This window comes from Desmodus rotundus, chromosome 4 (genome assembly GCF_022682495.2).
Source record: "Desmodus rotundus isolate HL8 chromosome 4, HLdesRot8A.1, whole genome shotgun sequence".
NCBI classification, from domain to species: domain Eukaryota; kingdom Metazoa; phylum Chordata; class Mammalia; order Chiroptera; family Phyllostomidae; genus Desmodus; species Desmodus rotundus.
Genome location: NC_071390.1, coordinates 25820320 through 25848029, shown reverse-complemented (window position 1 = coordinate 25848029; position 27710 = coordinate 25820320). Strand labels below are relative to the sequence as shown.

The following is a 27710-nucleotide window of genomic DNA, read 5'->3' as shown; positions in this document are numbered from 1 at the left end:
AGTAGGGAAGTAAGCTTATCACTTAGAAGAATAAGGAACCTTCCACTTTAAAATGATTCTCTAAACTCAACATTTTTTTCAGTTGTCACTGTGTCTGTAAGGCCTCAGAAAGTTATACAAGCTATTGGAGATTCTTTGTAATAATAGCTGTTTTCTTAAGCAACAAGCTTCGACAAATAATGTCAGTGGCAGATGGTGTAGTGAAAAGAGGCTGGCCTTTAGAGGCTGTCAAAATTGGGTTCAGATTAAGGCTCTATCACTTGCTGGTGGCATTAGCTTGAGCAAGTTATTTAACTTCTCTGAGCTGTTAGAAGTTACATTGTCATTCGATACAGGAGCTGGAGCTGAAAGTGAAAGGTCTCTGCTTGCGATATACTATACTATTCTTTTAGCTACCTCCAAAAATGTATCTAATCAAGTAAGCCATCAGCAGACAGCTTGCAAAATTAAATGAACTCCACTTTTCAGCTTCTGGTTGGAGAATATTAATGTGGGGAAGAGAATAAGCTCTTAGCTGAGAGCAAAAGAGCAGTTTAACCATATGTGTGTGAACTAGTATAAATTAGCAGAATTTAAGATAGTTGGAACATCTTAATGTACTATGCTCCAGATAATTTGTTTGCAATGGATGCCTATAATAGAAAATCTTTCTGTTTGACATTTAAACACTTTTATTCTTCACATTTTTAAGATAAACTTATTTATCTTAAGAGATAAATAAGATAAATTACAAAGCATATACTGGCTTTAATAAAAGCTAGCGGTTGTCTTCAAAGTATATAGTTTTTTCTTAGCTTACACATTATAACAGAAAAAAACACAGGTGATTTTATAGTCTTTTATAAATAATGCTCTTATAAAATAAATTAAGCATTTAAATGTGTTTCTTATTTACAGTTCACCAGGACATGATTATAGCTTCTCAAGTTTATCTAAAATAAGAGATAATATATATATCAACATTTTTGATGAAATGATTATTGAAAAGCATGAGGTAAAGTAAAATAATTATAATGTTGAAATAATTCTAAGGTCAGATTGAATGAAGTCTAGTACCATAGATGCAATATCTATTCCTAACATTTTCTAAAAGGGATTTGGGGCAGTTTAAAATAAAACCATACATGTAACAAGTCAGTTCAAAAATAGCAGAGATCATAAACCATATATAGTAGGAAGAGGGGTAAATATGCCAAGAATTTGGAGAAGTAGTTTTCTACAATTGAACACTGCATTAAAATGTGAGCTTCTTGGTAGCCAAGAAAGAAAGATAAGCAAAAATGGATTATATATTTCTCACTGTCTGATCAAAGAAAATATACTGCTTCTACAGAAAAGACCAGATGATTCCTAAAAAGCAGTTTTATTCAATCAAATTTTTTTAGATTATTTAATGTCTTTCTTGTACATATATAAAAGTTCTTAACACAGTGCCTGGTGCCATAGCAAGCTCTATAATAAATGTTAGTTTCCTTTCTACTGAAGTTGGCACTAAAAGTGTAAGGATGCATATCCATTACCTTCTCTCTTGGGGCTCTGATTAAGCTTTAATATGAATGTCTAACAAATTCTATGGCAACACTATTGAAGGTGCAATTAATTCTACATGGAGGGATTGGGGATCAGCCTCCAAATTGAAGTGGACTTTGAAGTGTGGTTCAGGAATGAGCATTCTATAAGAACTACTGAGAAACATAAAGGCAATGTTTTCCAATCCAGGAGCTACAGACACAGTCTTATGAAAACATTTTCTATCAACTCTCAATAAAGTCTATTGGCTTTATTGGTAATGGCTATTCAAAAAGTTAAACTGAATATAGTTTTCTGATTATCTAAACTGACAAAAAGTAGAGCTTAGAAAGCCCAAAAGAATGCCTTATAAACTTTTTCTCTCATAAGTGAATTATCTCAGTGATTGGTGTGACCAGATAAGAAAAAGCTGAAGGAATTCATTACAAGAAATGTTAAAAAAAAAAAACCTTTTTGAAGAAAAAGAACAGGGGAGAGGAGGAAGAGGGAAAGAAGAAAGGAATAGAGTTAAAAGAATAAAATGGCAATAAATATGTAACTATCAATAATTACTTTAAATGTAAGTGACTTAAATGCTCCAATCAAAATATATAGGGTAGTGGAATGGGTGAGAGAAAAAGACCCAAATATATGCTGTCTACAACAGACCCACATCAGAATAAAAGATACACACAAACTAAAAGGATGGAAAAAGGAAATGGAAATTTTTTTAAATGGAAATTTTTAAAAAGCTGGGATAGTAATATTTACATAAGACAAAATGGACTTTAAAACCAAGGCTATAGTAAAGCACAAAGAAAGACACTATGTAATGACAAAGGGAGCAGTCCAACAAGAGGATGTAACCCTTGTAAACATTTCTGCACCAAATACAGGAGCACCTAAATATATAAAGCCAATCTCGATGAACATAAAGAAAGAGATAGACAGCAATAGAGTCTTAATAGGGGACTTTAACACCCCACTGACATCAATGGGTAGATCCTCCAGACAGAAAATCAACAAGGAAACAGCGGCTTTAAATGACACACTAGAAGAGATTAATTTAATTGATATCTTCATAGCATTTTATCCCAAAGCAGCAGAATATACTTTCTTTTCAAGTGCACAAGGAACATTTTCTAGGATAGACTACATGTTAGGACACAAAACAAGTTTCAGTAAATTTAAGAAGATTGAAATCCTTCCAAGCATCTTTTCTGACCACAGTGGTATGAAACTAGAAATAAATCACACACACACACGCACAAAACTGTAAAACACACAAAGACCTGGAGGCTAAATAACATGTTACTAGACAATGAATGGGTTAACAACAAAATCAATGAAGAAATCAAAAGATACCTTGAAAAAATGAAAATGAAGACACAACAACCCAAAATCTGCGGGACACAGTGAAAGCGGTCCTAGGAGGGAAATTCATGGCATTAAGGTCCTATCTCAAAAAACAAGAAAAATCTAAAATAAACAATCTAACTTTACAATTAAAGGAACTAGAAAAAGAACAACAAAGCCCAAAGTGCATAGAAGAAAGGAAATAGTAAAGATTAGAGCAGAAAATGAAATTTTGGGGCCCACAATTACCTCACTACCCAGTCTATGAAAGGCGGGCAAGAATACAAGTTTAGGCCTTTCGTTTTTCTAAATAGTATGCCAACATTGTCACACATAAGTCTGATACCTAAAGCACATGGATTTTATTCAATCACAACAGAAAGCCGATGCTTGAGAAAAAAGTGCTGATGTAAAGGGAAGTGGTTTATTCAGATGCCAGCCATCTGGAAAGTGGGGGACTCATGTCTCAAAGCCCATCTCAACATCTCAGTGCAGGCAGAGGTTCTTATAAGGAGGGAAATAGGAAGCAGAGCAAGGAGATCATAAGAAGGGGTTGAAAAGTTCTCTACGTGAAGGCAAGCACAGTCCATTCTGATAAGGCAGGCGATGGTTTGGTATGTGTTGTCCTGGTTTAGTCATCCTGGCTTCATATCACCCTGGCTTTACACCATCCTGGCTCCAATTATTTGTCTTCTGGTTTGTTGAAGCAATAGGTCGGACAGCATTTGCCACAATAATGTCTGTCAAAGTGGCAGGCCATAAAAACTCCAACACCAGCCCTGGCTAGGTGTCTCACTTGGTTGAAGTGACATCCTGTACACCAGAAAGGTTGCGGGTTTGATTTCTGGTCAGGGCACATACTTAGGTTGCATACATACGAGGCAACTGATCAATGTTTCTCTCTCACTTCGATGTTTCTCTTTCTTCCCCCGCCCCCACCTATCTCTCCATCTACCTTCCTTTCTCTCTAAAATCAGTGATAAAATATCCTCAGGTGAGGGAAAAATAAAACAACTCCAACACCACATTCATCTGAAGGGCATTCTCATACAGGCGACTGATTCTGCCTTTCTCATCCACCTTACAGTATTTCAGGACAGCCAGCTTAGCCGTCTTTCTCGTGTGATTATTCTTCTTGGGAGTGGTATAAGACTTCTTCCTTTTCTTAGCACCAGCATGAAGTCTCAGCACAAAATGAGGAGTGGACTTTTTTGTGAATGTTGTAGTCAGACAAAGTGTGTCCATCTTCCAGTTGCTTGCCAGCAAAAATGTCTTTGCTGATCAGGAGGAATCCCTTATCCTGGATCTTGGCCTTTACACTTTATATTATTGGGCTGGCCAAAATGTCAGTTTAGTTTTTTCTATAAAATAAAGGACACATTTTTCATTTTCACCAATAACTTTATTGATCTGGATATTTTGAGTATGTTGGCTATCTCCGGAGTGGTATAACATTGATTATTCTCAGTTAGTTTCTCAATTTGACTGCTATCAACTTCAACTGGTCTACCTGACCATGGAGCATCGTCCAGCAAGAAATCTCCAGCACAAAACTTTGCAAACGACTTTCGACATGTTCAGTCAGTTCTAGGACCTTCTCCATACACTGTCCACAAATCTTTTTTTGTATTTCAGTTGTGTTTCTACCTTTCTTGAAATAAGAAAGCATAGTATACCAAGAATGTTGCTTTTTTTCTTTCATCTTCAATATTAAAATGGCTACACAAAAATTCACAAATTTTGATAAGTTTTTAAACTGAGAGCTGATATGAGAGCTGCATATAAACAATACAATCTAACAAAGTTGTTTCGAATGAAGTTAAAGACAACTAAGCACTCCTAGAGCCATCTTATAGAAAAAAACAAATGAATTTTTTTGGCCAACCCATTGTATCCAAGGGTCCAGCCCTGTGAGTTATGGCCTCTGTGTAAAGGTGTTCACAAGATTCTGCATCATGAAGGCAGCTCCACCACGGATGGTGGGCAGGAAAGGAAGAGCACCACGCTGGCCAACAGGGCTTCCCGGCACCCCAGCCAGACAGAGCCTTTTCCTACATTCTCTAGTGTGTTCTTTAGTATATTTTTAAAGTTTGCTGCACTAAGCATATCTACTGTAGTAAAAGTATTACATTAAAAGTGTAAATAGCCATTCATATGTCATAAACTCCACAACTGGTCATTATTTTGCTTTAAATAGTCAATTATATTTTAAAGAAATTAAAAAGTGAGAAAAATATCTTTTCTATTTACCCTTTGGTTTCTTTTTAAAATAAAGAGAATGATTTTTTATACTTACCCATAAGTTTGTGAGATTATTCATCACATGATATAAAGTCAATAATAGAAAGATTATTTTTTTAACAGGATCACTGTTTCAGGAACTACAGTGGTCATTCATATATAAGAAATAATTGGCTTGGATCTATTGTATTCCCTTTCTCTGCTCTTCTGCAACAATCTGAGGTAATAGAAAATTATTCTTTGCTGATTATTCTAAGTTTGTACCTCTGGCCCACAGAAACATTGACTGATGTCTCTGAACTAGATTCTGTGGGTGGCCGGTTGTTAGGTCCGTTAAAGTGATCTTTTATTTGAGAGCCATTGGGTTGTTGGAGTGTTTGAAGGTTTTAGCTGTCTCTAGAACACACCCACAAGTCTATTTCTTAAAACTTTAAAGTGTATATTGATACAGACTGGCACAGCTAGCCTTAGGTCTTTGAGCAACATTTATATTTGGATATCAGTTTTTATAGGACCAGATTCACAAATGTTCTGGTTAAGGATGTTGCTTTGTAAGCATGGGTTTCAGGAGCTTCAGCTCCTCAGCATTGTTTATCATTAATGGTGAGACTTGTGCTTAGTACTTCTTTCTGTTACACTCCCAGAGGGCTCTGCCATTGGGTTATGTGGCAAGAATATGCCTACGTGACCAGCAAAATATAAAAACTCCAGCCTGGATTCCATTTTGAGCTCTGCTACTTGCAGAATTATGCCAGATATAGAATATTCAGAAATGAATTTTCTAGTGGACTTCACTGTCTAGAAGAAATCTCACATTTCAGTACAACCTGATAATGCTGTAGCGCTTTGGGAGGGGTACGAGATAGGCACAATGACACAGTAGGGAGTCCCTTACTCTTCCTGGTTCAGATGGGAACGAGAGGGGTAGTTCAGAGGGTTGGGTGGGTAAGAGGGGACTGAGGAGGAGAATGAAAGATTAGGGAAATATTTGCAGAGGAGATAACTTTTGAATCAGAGATGAGTCCTAGAGATGAGTTTGTCAAGCAAACAAGGGCATTTGACTCAGAAGGATTTGTGTGTGTGTGTTAGTTAGTAATGCATTTGGTTGTATGCCACAGAAAACCTAACAGTGGCCGAGGTAAGGGGTCTGTCTATTTCACCTAAAAAGATGCCAGTGCAGCAGCTCAAGAATATCTGAGAATCCAAGCTACTTTTGTGTTTCTGTTCCACTGTCCTTACCGTCTTATTATCATCTTCATAATTGCAAATTGTCCACTGCACTTCCAGCCTCATATTCATGTTGCAGACAGGAGTCAGGGTGAAGCATGACGTGGCAGCGCCTGTGCCAGAAAAACAGACACTTCAGCAGAAAATCCCGGCAGACTTCCTATATGTTGTGAATGTGACTTACCCACTGCATAGCTGTCATGTTGCCACCTGACACTGTTGGTGAGAAAGGAGAAGAGAATGGGTGCTAGCGGGAAGAGTAGAAATGTCTGTATAACATGCAATCACAGGGTGTCATGAGGGAGCATGTTGTAAACAGAGTGCTGCAAGTGAAGAGCAATAGAGGTTTAAGTCGCTGGAAGGAACAGGGCTTCCTACGTTTGAAAGTCCCTGCAGGTATTTCTCAGTCTCAGCAAGACTCTAGCATAGACAGGAAGTTCAGAATGTGAGCTTCAAAGATAGACAAACCTGGGTTGTAATCCTGGCTCCACTACTTATCAGTTGTGTTGTGATCTTGCCCAAGTGACTTACATTCTCTGAGCCTCACTTCCCTTATCTATAAAAACGGACAGAAGAGCAGTATCCACCTCACTGAATCATGTGATCTATATCAAGCGCTTGGCACAGTGCCCTGCACAGATTTAGTGCTCAGTAACTATTAGCTGTGATCATTAGTTGTTATGATTATAAATTAGCTGCTCCCTATACACACGTGCACACACATACACACAGGGTCCTTCCTCCTGTGGACGTGTGGGTTGTCCTTCCTGCTATGGCAGTTTTCTCTCTTTCTAGACTCAATGAAAAATTGTAAAATTGTCTTTTAGCATTTTCTCTGAGCCTGAATTAGACTTTTTCAGAGTTTTTATCACTCTGGTACAGTAACTTCCCCTTTTTATCCCTTTCTTACTCCTGCCCTCTTTGCACAGTACCTAGTAGACAGGGACCCAGGGTGTCAAGGGCACCTGTGAACAGGTCACCATGGAGAACCTGATCATCCTTGTACGAGTACATATTAGTAGAACCAGCACGTACCCATGCAAGCCTGCTTCCTCCGGCAGAGAAGACCGAGCTGGGCTACACTGTTTGGCTGATGTTTGTTTTCATTGTGCAGAATTGATTGTGTTGATACATTCTTTCAGATTAATGGAACATTCCAAGTAAATATCCCACCCATTTTGCTTGGGTATACTTGGAGTAAGACTTATATGTCTCCTAAAGAAGATCATAATGGGCAGAATTTAAAAGAATGTACCTTCTTAAATATTTTTGCTACCATTGAACCTCAGATATCATATGTCACCTGTAATCCAGAACTAGACAAGGTATGTTTTACACTGAATTATTTTTATTCACACTATCAAAGAAGTATAAAATATTTTAAAAACCAATAACAATAATTTCAGAGATGGCAAGAAAAACATTAGTTTTTGATATTTTCCTGTGGAAACAATGTGGACCAGTATTGAAATATTTTAAACTTGGCTTTAGTTTTCAGATCAAATAGATGTTTTGTACAGAGCACAGATTTTTAAAAAAAATTGTAAAGCAGTATTTCCCAACCGAAGAATCATAACTACTGTATTTAATGATGATGGGAAACAAATCTTAGTAACAAGATATATCAAGGCATTAAACCCACCTCAACAGCTCCTGGACATATTTCTTCATGATTCCAATGCAACTCTCGTAAGTTATATTTACTTGAGTAGTTCTACTGAGATAAGATTCACATGCCATATAGTTAACCCATCTACAGATGACAATTCAGTGATTTTTAGCATCTTCACAAAATTGTGCAACCGTCTCCATTTTCATCATTTCAAATTTACATATTTTAACTTGTGTATTTTTTAATATTAATTTTGACTGTAAGTTTTTTACTAAAATCGTTTTGCCTTCAAAGACAGTTTCCTGAGAGAAAAACCATCTATGTTGCAATGTGTCCTCCTGAGCCCCAGATGGAAGATCTTTTTGATCCCCTTTATTTCTGCCCCTGTGGACTAGAGGTCGCTGTTGCCACACCAGTTCACACGACCACACTGGCTTCACGGCTTTCCTGTCAATCTTTGAGAAAAGATGCCAAGATTTCTTTGACTTCAGGCAAAATAAAAAGTTATGTACCTAACAGGGTTGTGTCCTTCTAAGGATTGCTTCTCACAGGAGTGCTTCTCATTGTCTGTGGGAATGCAGAAAAGTGTTACATTTTTCTGTGTAAACTGCCAGCATAACACTTCCCACCCCATCCTTATGTGACTGTATGCCTGTCTATGTGCAAGCTGACAAAAGAGACATACACTCAAATTTTAATTTCATATAAAGCGAAGATTTATTCATTATAGACTCAAGAGGATATAGCTTCTTCCACTTTGAGAAAGCAAAATATGAAGTCAGAAGTACATATGGCTCCCCTTTAAGAAAAAAAGTAAGCTTTGATTAAAGAACATCTATGATAAATCACTCATACCTTTTGTTTATTAGGTTTTGACTGAGTTGATTGGGTCTCCTCAGAATATTTGTCTATTATTAAGCTCCCTTAGCTGGACTCTTTAAGCTAAAATCAAAATTCCTAATTTAGGTTGTCTTTTGCTACATTCTTCTTTTCCATTCTGAGTTTCTTCCTGCCTGTGTTTCCTGACACCCCCAGTCCAAGGAGATAATAGTACTCTTAGATTTATTTCGAAGACAATATTGGTGTTTTTTAAAAACATAAACCCTGGCTCCTTTGCTTGTCAAGGATGGTGAACTATGACAGTGTAGGAGGCCGTAATAGCTCAGAAATGGCGGCTATTATAAACGAATGAAAATGTTAGTGACCTTTCTGTGTTAACTTACTATTTATTCGTATCTGTTTCTCCCTTCCTACTTTAGCCTGAGTCCTTGTCTCCAGTCCTAGAGGGGAGTTATAACGATATAATTTCTGTTGTTTGAGAAAGTAGATTATACAACTGTCTTCCTGCTGCAGCAGCTCATAACAACTTATATTAATAAAAATAATTCCAATGTTGAACCTAAAAGCTAATCAAACTTATGTTATTCTTCCACATATCTTTTCAGTTTTAACAGTTATATTTTAAATATATATGTGATCATATATCAATCTGTTAATCATATATCAATGTTTAAATTTTTCCTAATTTATTACAGTGAAATGTAATGGTTAACAGGAATGCCCTGGAATCAGGCTAACTTGGGCTAATTCCTAGAGACACCATATATTTTGTTAGCTGTGTGATGCTGGGCAAACTAAGCTTGTTGCCTCTTCTGTGAAACAAAAATAATAATAGTATGTACTTCACAGGATACACTGAATGTAATAATAAGGCATTTAAAACATTGTGATGAATACATAGTATGTACTAATAAATGTTGCTTAATATTATTCTAGGACCTCATTGCTCATTTTGTATCTTTGATTCCTGTTATGCTTGATACACTGGATGAGAATGATGGCTTTGATATATGGATGACATCAGAGGTAACAAATTACATTTTATAATAAACATTTATAATATTTATTACTTGCTTTTCTTTTAAAGAAACCTGTTTTTTATTTATTGATTTGAGGGAGAGAGAGAGAGAGAAACATTGATTTGTTGTTCCATTTATCTGTGCATTCATTGGTTGCTTGTATGTGCCCTAACTGGAGAACGAACCCTCAACCTTGGTCTATCAGGACAACACTCTAACCAGCTGAACTACCTGGCCAGGGCCTCAGACAAACCTGTTTTTAAAATATGTAGTACTTTGCCTTGTGAAAATGAAAGCATTTGATAATTTAATAAGTCATTTTCAGTTCTAGTAACAGTCCATAGATATAATTCTGAAAGACCAAAAATCTTACTCTATGTTATAAGTGGTAGCTCATGAATATTTTGATTCAACAGGAATTTCAGGAGTACAATATTATGACAGTCTCCAGAGAGAAGTATGGCTTGTTGCTATGGAGCGGGCCACACCCTGAAGTCTAGGGCAAATGCCACCACTTCCCAGGTTTCTCAGTCTCCCCACATTTGAATGGAGAGCTTGTGTAGCACATGAGTTGAAGTTCTGTTTAGATTGGTTGCCAACTAAAATACAGGCACCATGCAATATTTGGGACATATTTATACTAAAATATTATTTGCTTATCTGAAATTCAAATTTAATGGAGCTTCTATTTTTGCCCCAAATCTGGCAACCCTATTTAGAGCACTTCTTCCATTCCACTTACACAGTACTTAGTTGCTTATGTATTGACCCGACCCATACTCTACATACACATCCCAAGATTAATCTCCTTTTATTAAGAGGAAGACTCGATTCTTATTTATTTTTATATTTACCACTTATACACTGCTTTAAATTTTGCAAGCATTCCATAAATATTTTTGATTGGAAAATATTAGTATGATGGGAGCCTAGGAGAGAAACACTTTCTATCTGGAACTGATGATCTCAGAACTTATTTAGAATGGTTTAGAGGCTATGGAGCTGAATTGGATGTAGGGAGTACAGGGTTAATTCATAGGTAGCTTTCCCTGTCTTCTGCTTAGTGAGAACAAGGGAGACACAAGCATGTGGTACTAGTGATTCAGTGATTCCAGTCTGGTGGAACTCAAACAGGTGTCATTAACTCTAGACTCTTCTGAGACTCTTCAAACTAATTAGAATGTGCTCAGGCATTTTATGATCCTGCAGCACATTGAAAGGCAGCCTCTAGCATAAATAAAATATGATCATCAGGCAAATACACCCCCCCAACTCCAAACACTACCCATAACTTAGATGTTACTACAGGCATGAGATTCTTCTTGGCATATGTCTTCCCACTGACATGAACTCTTTGGCCACACATTGCCCATGTGTATGACTAGATTGTAACAAGACGCGAGTTATTTTCTCCTACCTAACATTTTGGAGTCACACCTTGGTTCAAATCTTATTTCAACCACTTCATAGTTCTGTGGGACCTAAGATAAGCTATTTAGCTTCTTTGGACCCTGATTTCCTCATATGTGTCATACAAGGGTTTTGAAGAGCTAACATATGCAAAGCATCTGGAACTCAGTGTATCAGTTTCCTACTTTCATCCATTTCCTCCTGTTATGAAATCCAAGCAGGGATCCTTGTTGGCCTGACATTGAAGACTACTCATATTCTGTCCTTCACTCTTCTGTTCACACTTATCTTTCAGAAAAGCTATGTCACCATCCTCCCTAACCTCCATCCCTCACCATCACATTCAGCCAGTGTGTAGTGATGTGGCTGTATCAGTAGTAAAAACGTTAAGAAGCTTTCATACTGATTGGTAAATGGTCACTTCTGAGACCTCCTGAGCTCCCTCCTCCCAGTCTCCTGGCCACCAGAGCCCTTTCTCTAGGACTGTAGTGAACTAGAAAGCACTTGTCCTATCCAAATGGTGCAGATGCTACTCAGCAGCCACAGACAGTTGCCATAACAACATTTAGGCCCATATGTGTTTTGATTTTTCAAGAGAAGTCAGAAACCCAGAGTTTTATCATGAGATCTCCCAATTTTTAAAAACATGCTGGGACCAAACAGAACACACCTGTAGACTAGAGCTACCTCATAGTCCACCAGTCTGCCACCTCTGCTGTGTTTTATCTCTTGCTACAACTGCATTATTAGGCACCATTTACAGGGTGGGCAGAAACAGGTTTACAGTTGTGAGTATGCAAAACAGAGTCTATTCTTGTATTATTATTTATTATAGTAGTATTTATTTGTGTTACAACTGTAAACCTACGTTTGCCCACCCCTGTATTTGAATACACCCAGCCTATCTGTTCAGCCATTCGAGTTGAAGAAGTTTCAGTCTTCTCTCCTGATTGAGTCCCAACGAAGACTCTTTCTTTCTTTCTTTGCGATGTAAGCACTGTGTTGGCCCAGAACAGAGTGTAGCACTATTGACCAAAGGATCCCTTCCTCCTTGCTCAAAGGATACAAGCACTATGTTATCTCCTATCAGATGAGGTTCCTTAAAATAACAATCCATACGCCCCTGTTTGCCCAGGGCAGTTTACTTTTTGTCTAAACAAAAACGTCCCACTTTGGATGATAAATTATTTGGTCACTTACACAGTGCCCACAGTAACCGTCCCATAGTAAAGGGAACCCCTACGTTGCAACTTAATGTTCTCTCCCCCTAATGCCCTGGTGTTTTATCAGGCAAATGGTCCCAGAGCTTTTGGCTTTGCAGTCATCCTAGTATTGATTGCATTACTCACCTTTCTTTCCTCCACCTTTTTTTTGCTGTTGTTCTCATTGCTTTTGTTTTGCCTTAGCGCTGCATCAGTTTGGCTATTGGAAACAAGGAGGAGCATGCCATACTTCTCTGTAATTTCTTTTTGTATTTCGGAAAGAAAGCTTTGGTCCTCCTGGGAACCTCAATGTTAGAAGTAAGTGCTGGAGTTAATATTCAAATAGTGTAAGCGAAAATATTCAGCTATCAGCTGCAAGTTTAAAAGACTTCAACCCCAAGTTTCCACCTTGTCATAAGCTAATTAAGGAATTTTGTGGGCAAGCAATTATTTAGTTAAGAGGGTAATGTTGGTTCATCCAAAGTTCTACAATGTGAAGAATGACTTCCTTTTGTTTTTCTTCTCTGTAAAATAGTACTGGTAATATGGGGTTACTAGAAATATTAAATTATATGATGAATATTTGACGCTGAGAAGAGCACTTGGCTCGTGGTAAATGCTCAGTAATGGTGGAAGTGACGTGGTAATAGCTGCAGTAGTAGTCGTAGTGGCTGGTAACCACTATCGCCATCGTCAGCTTTCCTGTTCCTAATACTATATTTTAAGATCTTTAAGAAAATACTTTTCCCCATCCTCCATTGCTCAGTTTTTACTTGCACAAGAAATGGGCCAGAAATTCATGTTTACCTACCTGAAATTTTACAACTTAATTATATACTCCTGTATTCATCCAAAAAGCTGCCTTTCAAACTTTTTCTATTTTAACCTAAATATCTTGATAGGTGTTACAATTTCCAGTCTAGTTTTATGGGGTTTTTCATGATCGCTCATTTCTCTACATTCCTTTGACATAGCTTGTAATTTTGTGTCACAATTGTGCCAGCTGAAAGCCTGTGGTTGATTTCCCTGTATGACCTCCTGCTGTAGTTTTAAGTGCCACTAGATGGCAGCAAACAGTCAACAATATTTCAACAAACATTTGCCTTTAGACCTGTGAGTCGCTATCATGGGTGGCACCCCTCAACTGTGTTTAACCTCAGTTTTGTGGTTGAGGTAAAGCCTCCTCTGTACTGTAAAGGAGATGAACACAGTGATAAAGAAGAAGAGATTTGGAGTTAGGGAAAGCAGGCTACACGGTACAGTGTTAAGAGTATGGGTGTGGGGATTGGTCAGTGAGGGTTTTAAAAACCAGCCATGCTGTTTACTAGCTGTGTGCTCTCCTTCTTTTCTTTAAAAAAAATGATTTTAATTGTTTTTCCATTACCACTTGTCTCCCTAATGCCCCCCACCCCTCAGTCACCACACTGTTCATGTCCATGAGTCCTTTTTCCTTTTTGCTCGATCCCTCCACCCCCTAGCTGTCAGCCTGCTCTCTACCTTTACTTCTCTGAGCTTCAGCTGTCTCCTCCCAAAACAGGAATAATGCCTTTTACTGTTACCCTAGACATAATAATCATCCCTACCTCAGAGAATTTGGAGTGAATCAAAGCAGGAAAATTAGTGTGAATGCTGAGTAGAGTACCTGCTCTATATAAACACTCAATAAATGGGAAATAGTCATTATTATTGTTACCTGAAATTTTTATTCTTTGCTAAGAGAAGTTTGCACTTCAAAAACATAATGACTTTTTTTTCTCAAATGGTTTCCTGTTCTTGTTCTCAGAATTAATTCAATGGCTTTTTAACTGCACTTGGCTTTTTCGGAGCCTAAAGCTAGTTTCTGTTCCCCAACTCTGTGATGCTCATCCCCTCTTCCGAGTATATGCTACTCAAAACAGGGTTAGTCCATTTAGCATCACAGAGTGAATTAGACAACAGTGCCCCTACCTCAGAACACTTCTAGCTGTCAGGAAATTGTTGCAGTGTTCCGATTTTGTTAGGACATTGTATTGTATTGCCGTGAGGGGACACCTGTAGGACCACACATGGCAGCACTGGCTCCAAAGTTCTCTCATTTGAATCCTCACGCTAGCCTGGGCCTAAAGATTTCTGGAGCTCCAGCTTTTATTCCTTTCCAAAAAATTGTAAAGGCCCCAGAAAAGGCTTTTAGAAATCAAAGATGTCACATGCTTACATTGTAGTTTTCATGTTCAAAATGTGTTAAGTCAAGTACCCACCTCAAATGACTTTAACTTCTTTTCCTCGTACAGGGGCACACGGCTTATGTATTAACTCATGAAACTGATGAATATTTGCTTTGGAATCCATTAACTGGACAATGTCATAAGCAGTTTGACCCATTTTGTCCTTTACAAAGCGTAGACTGTTTGTTTGATGATGGAAATGTAAGTATACAGGGTGAAAACAATCTTTGAGCTACCTCCTCAAGTCAAATCAGTGATCCATCACCCTGGCTATCCGTTAGAGTCACGTAAGGAATGTTGAAGAAAATATGAAAGTTCAATCAGAATCCCTGGGCCAAGGAAATCTTTTACCCCCAAAGCCCCCCACCCCAAGGTGGTTCTGTAGTGCCTCCAGGGCTGAGAGCCAGTAACCAATGTGCAGTCTAATGATCACGTAAGCCTGGAATGTCTTTACCTCCTACCTCAGAACCTCCCTTGGCTTCTGCCACCTCATCGGGTAGTAGGACTGTAAAACTTTGCTTCATCCTAGCGCGCTATGGGCTTTGGTCTCCCATGGGCCTGGACTGATTTTATGTTAATGTTTTAATAGGTCTGGTTTAATATTCAACAAAATAATACACCAATGGCTGTATATTTTGACTATTCAAAGGAAAGTTTCTGGAAACAGTTGCTTCCAAAAAGTTTTCAAGGGACACAAGCACAAAGCATACAGGTAAATCATATTTTTCCAGCTGTGTCAGTGTGAAAGTTACCCTTGCTTCTAATCTTTACTAGTTTTGACAGCTCTTGTTATGTTTATATAGCTGATTGCTTATTGAATTATTTGGCAATATTAATAAAACCTAGTTTTCTCTGTCATCGAGCCAGAGTTTGGGCTAACCTTGAAAGAAGATGGGGAAGAAAAGCAGCAAGCAGACTCACTGCCTGGGGCTAGGAGGCCAGGCAAAAAACAAGCCTGAGATTAGGCACCAACTAAACCACCACATGGCTCAGCTCAGCCACTGGACCTGTGTACTCAGATACTCAGTACTCAGTACTCAGTACTGCTTTGTACTTGGTATCCCAAATTCCATTTCAACTGCTGTGTCTGGATGGGCAATGGTATGGCAGCCTGAAGGCAATGGCAAAATCCAAAAAACTGAAAGCTATGAGCCCAGGGGGAAACAGGGAGGAGATGAGATAAAGAGAAAAGAACAATACACAAATAGGCAGGAGACAATTCATAGAAGCAGAAACTCTAATGCTCAACCTCACTCATAATCTGGGAAATACAATTTAAAACAATGAAACACTATTTCACATGCAAAAATATTTTTAAGTGTGATGATACCAAGTGTTGGCAAAGAGGCAGAGAAATGGCGGGAGTATAAATTGCTATAAACACTTTGGAAAGCAGTATGGTGATATCTGTAAAATTGAAGATGCTCAAACTTTGATTTCTCCAATCCAACTTCTAAATATATGAATATACCCTATAGGAACTTGCGCAGGGAGACAAATATAACTCTGTTCATTACAGAATTGCTTGAAATAGAAAAAAATTGGAAACAATTCATCAACCAGAAAATCGATACATGAGTTGTGAAGTATTCATACTATGGAAACTTCTATACAGCAATAAAAAAAAAAGTATGAACCAATTTACAATAGTTCTCAACTTGACCATGCATTCATCACATCTCTGAGGGTAGAACCCACACTTCAGTATTATATAAAGCTCCCCAGGTGATTCCAGTGTGCAGCCAAGATTAAGAACCACTGACCTAGAACCATGTATGGTGACATGAATGAATATAAAGAATGTAATGTTAAGCAAAATAAAGAAGTTGTCAAAGGACACATACAACACAAAAACATTTACCTAAAGTTTGAAAACTATACGTGTTTATGTATATATAGACATGTAGTGATAGTTTAAAAGCATTTATAGGAAAGATAAATACCAAATTCAGGTTAAAGATTACCTTTGGGGAAATAAAATAAAGGAACGAGATCAGAGAGAGGTATACAGTGTGCTTAAGTCTGTTTGTACTGTTTTACTTCATTGAAATATCTAAATCAAATATGAAAGAATGCAAAGATTAGCTATAGCTTGGTAGTAGTTGTGTTGGGTGGATGTGTATTACATTATTTTCTTTGCTTGTCTGTATATTTGAGGCAGTTTACAATATCGTAAAGAATGCATGGTGGTCAGGGTGGAAAGATCAGACAGTACCAAAGCACGTGAAGTGAAGAGCTTCTCTCCTCTTCCGCATCTTTTCCTACTCTCTAAGAAATAACCACTCCGTGCATCCTTCTAAACATTCTCCATGCAGCTGAAAGCATATATTTATGTGCTTTATATACGCATATTGTATATATTATTACATATAATATACAAATGTAACATTTATATATTATATGCAAATAATATATACTTATATAAATATATAATTATATGTGTTTATATATATTTATACATATATATTTATACATAAACATATAAACATGTAACACATATATTTATACATAAATATATAAATATGTAACATATTTATACATAAATATATAACATTTATACATAAATATATAAATATATGTATATTTCCTGTTTGTAAAGTTGTTTTAAAGAAGGGAAATGTGCTTATCTCTCTTGAGCAAACCACATTTACAGCACCCACAGGCCATATCTTGCCCTTCCCATCCCAAAGTTGTGAGTGAAACATTGCTCCTTCTAGAGAGAAGAGGTAAATATATTTTCTAGATATATTTAGAAATGAGGTTTGTTGTTTACTATTAATCACTCCTTTATTCGTTCAGCTAATGCTTATTGAGTGCCCGCTATGAGCCAGCACTATGTTAGGTAAAGGTGCCACAAGGAAAAATGCATGTCTCAGTATTCTTGGGACTTGTGTTCTGGAGGAAGAAAGAGCAGGAAACAAGCACTTGCAGCATAGAGTGATAAGTGCTATCAGAGAAGAAATGAATGTGCTTTGGGGGCACACAGCTAGAGGACCTGACGGGAAGGAGAGCTGCAGGGGCTTCCTGGAAAAAAAAGTTACGACCAGCACAGTGAGGAAGGGTGAGCAGGAGCTGGCCTAGAATAAAATCAGAAAAGAGAATGGCCCCAGCAGAGAGCAGGAACAGTGGGCATAAAGATGGGCAGTAGCAAGGAGATGGCTGTCAAGCAGGAGAAAGGCCAGCTTTGCTGCTGTCAGGGAGTGAGCAAAGATGAGCTCAAGAATGAGCAGAATCCTGGTAGGGATTTGGGCCTTTATCCTCAGGGCAATCAACAACAACTAACATTACCACGGCAAGGGCTGCCATGATCAAAATAGTGTGTTTGAAAGCCACTCTGGCTGAGGGTGGACTCTAAACCTTTTGCCAAGTTGAATTTATAAATGTAAAACTGATAGTTGCCTCTGACTTGTATCTACTGATTTTTTTCCAGTAGGTTAATGGATGGCCCTTGATCTTCTGCCTTGACAAACACAGATGACAATAACCACTCTCTATAGTGAACAGTGTTTTTGTTATCACAATTGAGAACACAAATTTGAGTGTGCATAATGAGAACGTGGGTATTCAGAGATGAGTGAACAGGGACAATTCTCTTTAAGTTTTTTATTTTTATTTTTATTTTTATTTTTATTTTTAATAGTTTCTCTTTTTATTGTATTGTTCCATTACCATTTATCCCCCTTATACTCTCTTCCACCTCCACCTACCTACCTCCCCCAGCCCACAATCATCACACTGTTGTCCTTGTCCATGAGTTCTTTCTCTGTTTTGCATAATCCCTCCACAGAGCTGTCAGCCTGCTCTCTATGAGTCTGTTTCTATTTTGCTTGTTAGTTCAGTTTGTTCATTAGATTCTACATATGAGTGAAATCATATGGTATTTGTCTTTCTCTGGCTGGCTTATTTCACTTAGCATAATATTCTCCAGGTCCATCCATGCTGTCACAAAGTTTTCTTCTTTTTCACTGCCAAGTAGTATTCCATTGTACCATAGCTGTTTTATTCATCCATCTATTGATGGACACTTGGGCTGCTTCCAAATTTCGGCGACTGTAAATAACACTGCAATAAACATAGGGGTTCATATATTCTTTCAAATTAGTGTTTAAGGTTTCTTCAGATAAATTTCCAGAAGTGGAATCACTGGGTTGAAAGGCAGTTCCATTTTTAATTTTTTGAGGTAACTCTTTACTGCTTTCCACAGTGACTGCACCAATCTGCATTCCTACAACAGTGTAGAAGGGTTCCACTTTCTCCACATCCTCAACAGTTCTTGTTTGTTGATTTCTTGTGAATAGCCATTCTGACAGGTGAGAGGTAATATCTCATGGTGGCTTTCACTTGCACTCGGATGATTAGTGGTGATGAACATCTTTTCATATGTCTATTGGCCATTTGTATGTCCTCTTGGGAGAAGTGTCTATTCAGGTCCTTTGCCCATTTTTTAATTGGATTGTTTGGGAGGTTGGTGTTAAGTTTTATAATTCTTTATAAAATTTGGATATTAACCTCTTATCAGATGTATCATTGGTGAATATGTTCTCACATTCAGTGGGTTGTATTTTCATCTTGTTGATGGTTTCTCCTTTACTCTGCAAAACCTTTTTAGTTTGATGTAGTCCCATTTGCTTATTTTTTCTTTTGTTTCCCTTGCTAGAAGAGATATATCAGAAAAAAATATATTGGCACAAGCAATGGCCAAGATTTTACTTCATATGTTTTCTTCTAGGATTTTTATGGTTTTGAGTCTAACATTTAAGTATTTAATGCATTTTTAATTTACTCTTGTGTGTGGCATAATAAGGGAGTCTAGTTTCATTTTTCTGCATATATCTGTCCAATTTTCCTAACACCATTTATTGAATAAACTGTCTATAGCCCGTTGTATGTTTTTGCCTCCTCTGTCAAATACTAACTGACTGTAAAGGCATGGGCTTATCTCTGGAATCTGTTCTGGCTCACTGATCTACAAATCTGTTCTTATGCTGGTTCCATGCTGTTTTGATTACTGTGACCTTATAGTATAGTTTGATATTAGGTAGCATGATTCCCCAAATTTTGTTTCTTTCTCAAGATCACTGATGCCATTAGTGGTCTTTTGTGGTTCCATATAAATTTTTAGAGTATTTGTTCTAGTTCTGTGAAGTATACCACTGTTATCTTTACATGAATTGTATTGAACCTATAGATTGCTTTGGGTAGTATGGACATTTTAATGATGTTAATTCTTCCTATCTATGAACATGGTATATGATTCCACTTATTTGTGTCTTCTTCAATTTTTTTCTTCAGCATCCTATAATTTTCCAAGTAGAGGTCTTTTACATTCTTGGTTAAATATATTCCTAGGTATTTTATTCTTTTTGAAGCAATTGTGAATGTGATTGTTTTCTTAATTTCCCATTCAAATAGCTCATTATTGGCATATAAAAATGCAACTGGTTTCTGGATATTAATTTTGAATCCTGCTACTTTACTGAATTAATTTATCAGTTCTAGTAGTTTCTTGGTGGAATCTTTAGGGTTTTCTATGTACAGTATCATAGCATCTGCAAATAATTACAGTTTTACTTCTTCCTTTTCAATTTGGATGCCTTTTATTTCTTCTTCTTGTCTGATTGCTGTGGCTAGGACTCCCAGTACTATTTTGAATAAGAGAGGTGAAAGTGGACATCCCTGTGTTGTTCCCAATCTTAAGGGGAATGCTTTTAGTTTTTGCCCACTGAGTATGATGTTGACTATGGGTTTGTCATATACAGCCTTTATTACGTTTAAGTGTGTTCCCTCTATTTCCACTTTGCTGAGAGTTTTTATCATAAATGAGTGCTAGATTTTATCGAATGCTTTTTCTGCATCTATTGATATGCTTAGGTGGCTTTTATTCTTCATTTTGTTTATGTGGTAGATCATGTTTATTGATTTCAGGATATTGTACCAACTTTCCATCCCCAGCATAAATCCCACTTGATCGTGGTATATGATCTTTTGATGTGTTACATTTGGTTTGCTAATAATTTGTTGAGGATTTTACCACCTATGTTCATCAGGGATATCAGGGATATCAGGGATATTGGCCTATAATTTTCTTCCTTTGTAATATTTTTACCTGGTTTTGGAATAAGTATAATGCTGGCCTTGTAAAATGAGCTTGGGAGTCTTCCTTCCTCTTGAATTTTTTTTTTGAAATAGCTTGAGATGGAGAGGTGTTGGTTCTTTTTAGAATGTTTGGTAAAAATTGGCCTGTGAAGCCATCTGGTCCAGGGCTCTTGTTTGTTGGGAGGGTTTTTTTTTTTTTTTTTTTTTTTTTACTGCTTCAATTTTACTACTTGTAATCTGTCTTAGATTCTCTGATTCTTCCATTCTTAGTTTTGGGAATTTGTATGTTTCCAGAAAGTATCCATTTTGTTCAGCTTGTCAAATTTGTTGGGACGTACTTGTTTATAATATTATCTTACAATCCTTTGTATGCCTTTGGTATTAGTTGTTAATTCTCCTCTTTACTTTCTGATTTTATTTATTTCCTTTATCTTTTTTTCTTGATGAGTCTGGTTAAAGGTTTGTCAATCTTGTTTACCTTTTGAAAGAACTAGCTCTTGGATTCATTGACCTTTTGCATTTTTTTAGACTTACTTCATTTATCTCTGCTCTGATTTTTATTATTTCCTTCCTCCAATTCATTTTTGGGCTTTGTTTGTTGTTATTTTTCAAGCTCATTTAAGCGTGAAGTTAGATTGTTTATTTGAGATTTTTCTTGTTTCTTGAGGTAGACCTGTAATGCTATGAATTTCTCTCTTAGGACTGCTTTCCCTGTGTCCCACAGATTTTAGGTCATTGTGTTCTCATTGTCATTTGTTTCAAGGTACCTTTTGATTTCTTCTTTGATCTCACTGTTGACCCATTCATTGTTTAATAACATGTTATTCAGCTTCTATGTCTTTGGGGATTTTTCAGTTTTCTTCTTATGATTGATTTCTAGTTTTGTGGCATTATGGTCAGAGAAGATACTTGATATGACTTCAGTTCTTAAATTTATTGAGACTTGTTTTGTGTCCTAACATGTGGTCTATCCTAGAAAACATTCTATGTGCACTTGAGACGAATGTTTATTTTGCTGCTTTGGGGTGAAGTGAGCTCCATTTGATCTAGTGTGTCATTAAGGCCACACTGTCTCCTAGTTGATGTTCTGTCAGGAAGATCTACCCATTGAAGTAATGGAGTGTTAAAATCCTCCACAATGACTGTATTTCTGTCAGTCTTTCCCTTTATGTGCATGAAGATCTGCTCTACACATTCAGGAGCTCCTATGTTGGGTGCATAAATGTTTGCTAGGGTTATATCCTCATGTTGGATTTTTTCCTTTATCATTATGTAATGTCCTTCTTTGTCTCTTACTATAACCTTGGCTTTGAAGTCTATTTTATTGACTATAAGTATTGCTACCCCAGGTTTTTTTCCTTTTCATATGCATGAAATATCTTTTTCCATCCCTTTTCTTTTAGTCTGTGTGTGTCTTTCATTTTGAGGCTGGTCTCTTGAAGACAGCATATAATTGGATCTTGTTTTCTTATCCATTCAGCTACCCTATGTCTTTTGATTGGGGCATTTAAGCCAGTTACATTTAAAGTGATTATTAATAGACAAGTATTTATTTCTATTTTATTTTTTGACTATTTTCCTCATTTTTTTTTCTTTTTCTTCTCCTCCTTTTTCAAACAAGCCCTTTAACATTTCTTATAATACTGGTTTGGTGGTAACAAACTCCTTTAGTTTTTTTTTGGGGGGGGGGTTCTGGGAAACTCTTTATTTCTTCTTCGATTTTTAAATGATAGCCTTGCTGGGTAAAGTAGCTTCAGTTGTAGGTACTTGCTTTCCATCACTTTGAATATTTCATGCCAAGCCCTCTGGCCTGAAGTGTTTTTGTTCAGAAATCAGATGGAAGTCTTATGGGAACTCCCTTGTAGGTAACTACCTGCTTTTCTCTTGGGGCTTTTAAGATTCTCTACTTGTCTTTAAGCTTTACCATTTTGATTATGATGTTTCTTGATGTGGGCTTCTTTGGGTCCATCTTGTTTGGGACTCTTTGCACTTTCTGGACTTGTGTGTCTTTTTCCTTCACCAGGTTACAGAAGTTTTCTGTCATTATTTCTTCAGATAGGTCCTTGATCCCTTGCTCTCTCTCTTCTCCTTCTGGTGTCCCTGTGACAGAGATGTTATGCTTCATGTTGTCCCAAAGGTCCCGTAAACCATCCTCATTTTTTTCTTTATATTGCTCTGATTTGGTGTTTTTTCTATTATACCTTGTCTTCCAAATTGCTGATTTGATCCTCCGCTTCCTCTAATCTACTGTTTGTTCCTTCCAGTGTATTATTTATTTCAGATATTGCATTCTTTATTTCTGACTGGACCTTTTTTACGGTGTCTATGTCTTTTTTTCATGCTGTTGAACATCCTTTTAATCATTACTTTGAACTCCATATCTGATAAATTGCTTGCCTCCATTTCATTTAGCTCTTCTTCTGGAGAATTCTCTTTTTCTTTCACTTGGGGCCTGTTTCTTTGTCTTCCCATTTTGGCTGCCTCTTTTTGTTTGTTTCTGTGTATTAGGTAGATCTGCAAAGACTACATCAGATGCTGCCTGTGACTGGCCCTGGGCAATCTGTTTGGAGCTATCAGCTTGTGGTTACTTTTGCTGAGCCTGGGTGTGTGCTGAAACACCAACCTGCTCACCTAGGCTGGCATTTACCAGCACCAGGCCTGGGGGATGGTCAACTCATCCCCCATCAAGTCCAGGGCACCCAGAGATCTGCCTCTGCCTGCAGGCTGTCTGTTAGGCTAACCGCTGAAAAAGCCTCTGGCTGTACTCCTTTAAGCTCTACAGGGCAAAAGGGATTCTTGTGGGTGGGGCTCTTGCTCACCCCAAGGCTAATACTGCATGGAGGAGTTTGCTCTGCCCTAGAATGATGGCTTCTAAAGTATGGGGAATGACTGAGCACAGGAATCCTGGTGGCTGACCCTTCAGTTCCTTCCCTAGAGCCATCAACCCCAGACTCTCCTCACGTGGCTCTAATCTGCTTTGTCTGCCCTCCATCAGAGTCCAGAGTAAGTAGCTGCAAATGAAATTTTGTGAATCTCTAGCTGTTTCTCCCTAGCAGACAAAAATCTTGCTGCTTTTTACAGTTGGATGTTATGTGGGCATCTTTCCTGGCTCTGGTACTCTAGGCTAGGGAGCCTGGCTTGGGTTTTAGACCCCACATTTCTCAGTGGGAATCCCTAGCCATTGAAATATCCCTTCTGAACTTCAGAGGCTGCCTGTGGGAGCCCAGCCAGTGCTCCTGTGCCTCCACATTTCCTACCAGTCTCAGTGTGGTGGTGTGGTTTTTTCTGTAAGTCCTTGATTATAAGATTTCTCTCTAGCTTGTCTTCAGTTGGTTATATAGGATAATTTTTCTATGATTTAGTTGTAATTCCAATTTGGCCCTGGAAGGAGGTTAGTGTAGTTTCTACCTACTCTACCACCATCTTAGATCACCTCTTTTAAAGTTTTAAAAGTTATGAATTCCCTGAAAGAAAGGGGCCTTTGCCAGAAAAAGAAAGCATATTAATACTCCATAAATTTATCAATGCAGTGTAACCCAGACCTCTTTCTCAGGCCTGAAGGGGGCCTGACTAATCCATAAGAGTTACCTGAATTGGGCAGTTGGGAAAGAGGTGGGGGTGGGGGAAGGGACATGGCCTAGAGGGGGCAGACAGTGGTTGGTGACAGCAGTCAGGGAATTGAGTCTACCTGTCCTGCCAGGAATAGTTGGTGGCCCCTGCAAAGTGGTGCTGGATTTCATAGTGCCTTTCTCCAGTATCTCCTATCTCCTGCTGTGCTCTGTTGTGGGAAACTCCCAGTCCTGACCCTATTTCCTAATCTAGTGGTTCTCCAACCATGGCAGGCATCAGAACCACCTGGAGGGCCTGCTGAAACAGAAATTGCTGGGCCTTACCTTCAGAATTTCTGATTTAGTGAGTCTGAGGTGGGGGTAAAGAATCCAAATCTCAAACAAGTTTCCAGGCCACACTTTGGGAACTTCTGGTTTATATCATCATCTGACAGACTGAGCCTTCTCAAACCACTCCTGAAATTTTCTGCGACCGAGAGGCCTAACAAGTGTTGCCTCATTTTTAAATCACAACCCTCATTCCACTCATGAGGGAGAAACATCTGTTCCTGTCTCTCCATCTGCCTCCATTTCTCAGCACAGAAATATCCAAACTAAAAGCTATAAATTCAGTCCCTCACTCTTGTCTGTGTGAGCCATGCAAGGAGGGGAGGGCTGGGTTTGGGGTGGTGGCGAACTTGAGAAATCTTCCCTCCCGCCCAGCAAATCCCGCTGGTGGGGGAAATGTGGTAGAACATTGCTCTCTGTTGGTGGGGTGCCGGAGCAAGGGCTTGGGGACAGGGGAGATTGAAATGGACTCTGTCTGTGCACATGAAAACGCAAAAACCTGGCTCCCGCTGCTGAAAGAAACAAGTACTCAAAAGAATAAAGATGATAAACTACATTAGAAGAATGATAATAATAATAGCTGGCATTTATTGAGCAATATGTGCCAGGTTTTATGTGTATTGCTTTATTTCAAAAATTTCACGAAGCCCCAAAGAAGTAGGTAATATTCTTGTCCCTCTTTTAAGATGTGGTAACTGAGACTCAGAGAGGTTAAGTAACTTCAGCCAAGGTCATAGTAAGTGGAAGAGACCTGTGCAGCTGCCAAAGATTATCTGGGAGAATCAAAAAGCATGTCCAATGCTTGTTTGAATACATGAATTGGTGGCAGCAGATTTGTCTTAACCATGAAAAATATCTTTTGTAAATGCATTCCCCCTCCCGTGCTCTGGCGAAGTAGTTTTAAAATCAAAGAAAACTCTGTTATCTATGTTTTACCTTTGTGCCTCTGTGATTCAGTGGCTTTACCACATGAGACAGGTTTGGTTTTCCCCTCCTTATAGTTAGCACTCCAGGGGAGACTGCGATGTAGAAATGGTCTCCCTAGAATTTTTTCTAATTTTCAGTTGTTTGTATTCCAGCCTGAAGAAATAATTTATTCTGATACTAATAAGAGCATGGTAGATGATCTAAAGAACAGGTACGCTCTATAAAACGACATTATGATTGTCATGTTTTCCCCTAATCTCTCATTCAGCCACCTTGTGGTCCTCATGACTGCTTCAAGTCCGAGTGCTCAACACTTTGAAAGCCTAAACTCGAAATGTCAGAGTTTGAAGTAAGGAAAGGTTTGTTGATCGAGAACGTACCAACCGAGAAGATGGGAGCCCTAGGCGGTTCTCAAATCCATCTTAAGAAAGCACAGCATTCAGGCTTCTTTTAGGTTAAGGGAAGGGGAAATGGGAGGGGCAAGAGGTGATTGATGATGGCAGATATCTGGGTACCAGCGGGGGTCTGAGGAAGACCCCAGCTAGTATGAGTCTAGTTTTGAGGCTCCTGCAAATCTTTGATAAATTATCATTATTTTTGTACACATGTCCCCTATCTCCTCTGGAGAGGCACCTTCCAGCAAGGGGCTGTTTTTGTAAAAACTCAAGACTCAAGCAGAATTCCTCTAATGATTAGAATGTCTGTATGCAAGAACACAGCAGGCTTGAACAAAATGGAGTCAGAGAGCTGACCATTTCACTCTGTTGCGCCCTAAACCAGCCTCTCAAAATACGTACTAGATTCAGCAACAGAAGCATGAAATGGAGATTATAATAGTTATTCCCACTGAGGCAGCTGTCTCTTAGTACATACATCAAAAAACAATGACAAGCCAAGTTAAAAATGGTTGCCTCTGGAAAACATTGTGGACTACTGTTGGGAAGTTCTCGACAACAGACGCCTATTGAGCCTATGGTAATAATGCAGTAGCTAATACTTCTTTAAAGGACATGAAGGTAAATGGCCCCCAACTTGGTCAAAACATCCAAGGTGGGGGGTAAAAACATCAATACTGTTCCTCCTAGGGTCTCACCCTCCCCATCCCCTTTTCTCCCTCCCCTCACACACAAACATACCCTAAGGAGTTGTTCAGTCAAGCCCAAAGGGTCACAATCTTTGCAGCAGGCCCTGTTCCTACTCCAGATGTGTCTAGAAGTTTCTAGAGTAGAAACTTCTCCAGTGATTAATGCTGACATAGCAGACTGGCATGTAAGCCGCTACCAACTAATCAAAACAGAGCATGAAAAACAATCATTTTGACACTCCCTTCTTTCACTAGCACATAACCCCCACCTCTTGCTCCTCTCCTTCTTTTCCAGTTCTTAACAAAAAATGAAGAAATGCAGTTGGGAAATGGTTCCCAGCTTCTGGTTTCCATCAGAATTGCCTGCTGAACTATTTAAATATACAGGTATCAGACCAGACTTGTTGAATCAACATTTTGATCAAGTCCTACAGGTGATTCTGATGCCTAGCTACTACTGAGACTCTTTGCTAACTCCAAGCCTCTTAGTTACCTATGTACTCTGCCAAGAGGGACTCCCAGTGGCTTCTTCTGTAGCACACACTGATTCTGCATGGAGGACAGGCTTCCCAGGAGGGGATCCTTCAACCAACTCACACTGTGCCCCACCTGTCTCCTCCCTGGAACAGTTCACCACCAAACACTGTTTTGGGGGCTGGGTACACAGGCAAAAATCCCCAGTCCTGTGGAGGGTATATAGTTGTAGGGGAAACAGATCATCATACCTCCTAGTCCAGTGCCTCATTTCCTCCCATCTCTGCTTACTGAGTTAACTGATCTGATAAACCCATCCCTACTAATATTATCCCAGACCTGACATCTGGATTTTTGTAAAGGCAGTCTCTTAGGAATCCAATGTCTTCTGTCCAAGGACGATCTTAGAGAATAGGAATGTCAACCCAGTAATCAGGTGGCAGGTGTCAAATCACACCCGATAGGTAGCAACCTACACACAAGTAACTGGACTACCCCAGGAAGCTTCTTGCTTTCCCAAGCCAAGCAAGTGCCTTCTTCTCTCAGACTTGATTAATGTGAATGATGGCAGATATCCCTAGCCATAGAGGTCTGGTTTACTCCTAAATGAAAT

The 27710-nt window shown here is 38.4% G+C and overlaps 1 protein-coding gene across 3 annotated transcripts in view; it reads left to right on the top strand.

The window, feature by feature from the left end:
- CC2D2B (coiled-coil and C2 domain containing 2B) overlaps window positions 1–27710 on the top strand; it is an 87544-nt gene that overhangs the window by 57560 nt on the left and 2274 nt on the right. The window contains exons 24-32 of one of the 3 annotated variants that reach the window (XM_024563229.3): window positions 898–994; window positions 5230–5328; window positions 7476–7658; window positions 7825–8022; window positions 9722–9811; window positions 12621–12734; window positions 14687–14821; window positions 15210–15332; window positions 25692–25750. In XM_024563229.3, the coding sequence (XP_024418997.2) occupies window positions 898–994; window positions 5230–5328; window positions 7476–7658; window positions 7825–8022; window positions 9722–9811; window positions 12621–12734; window positions 14687–14821; window positions 15210–15332; window positions 25692–25750 (1098 nt within the window). Of the gene's footprint in view, window positions 1–897; window positions 995–5229; window positions 5329–7475; window positions 7659–7824; window positions 8023–9721; window positions 9812–12620; window positions 12735–14686; window positions 14822–15209; window positions 15333–25691; window positions 25751–27710 lie in introns of those variants that run through there. The other 2 variants (XM_024563230.2, XM_024563231.2) reach the window with 2 other exon arrangements.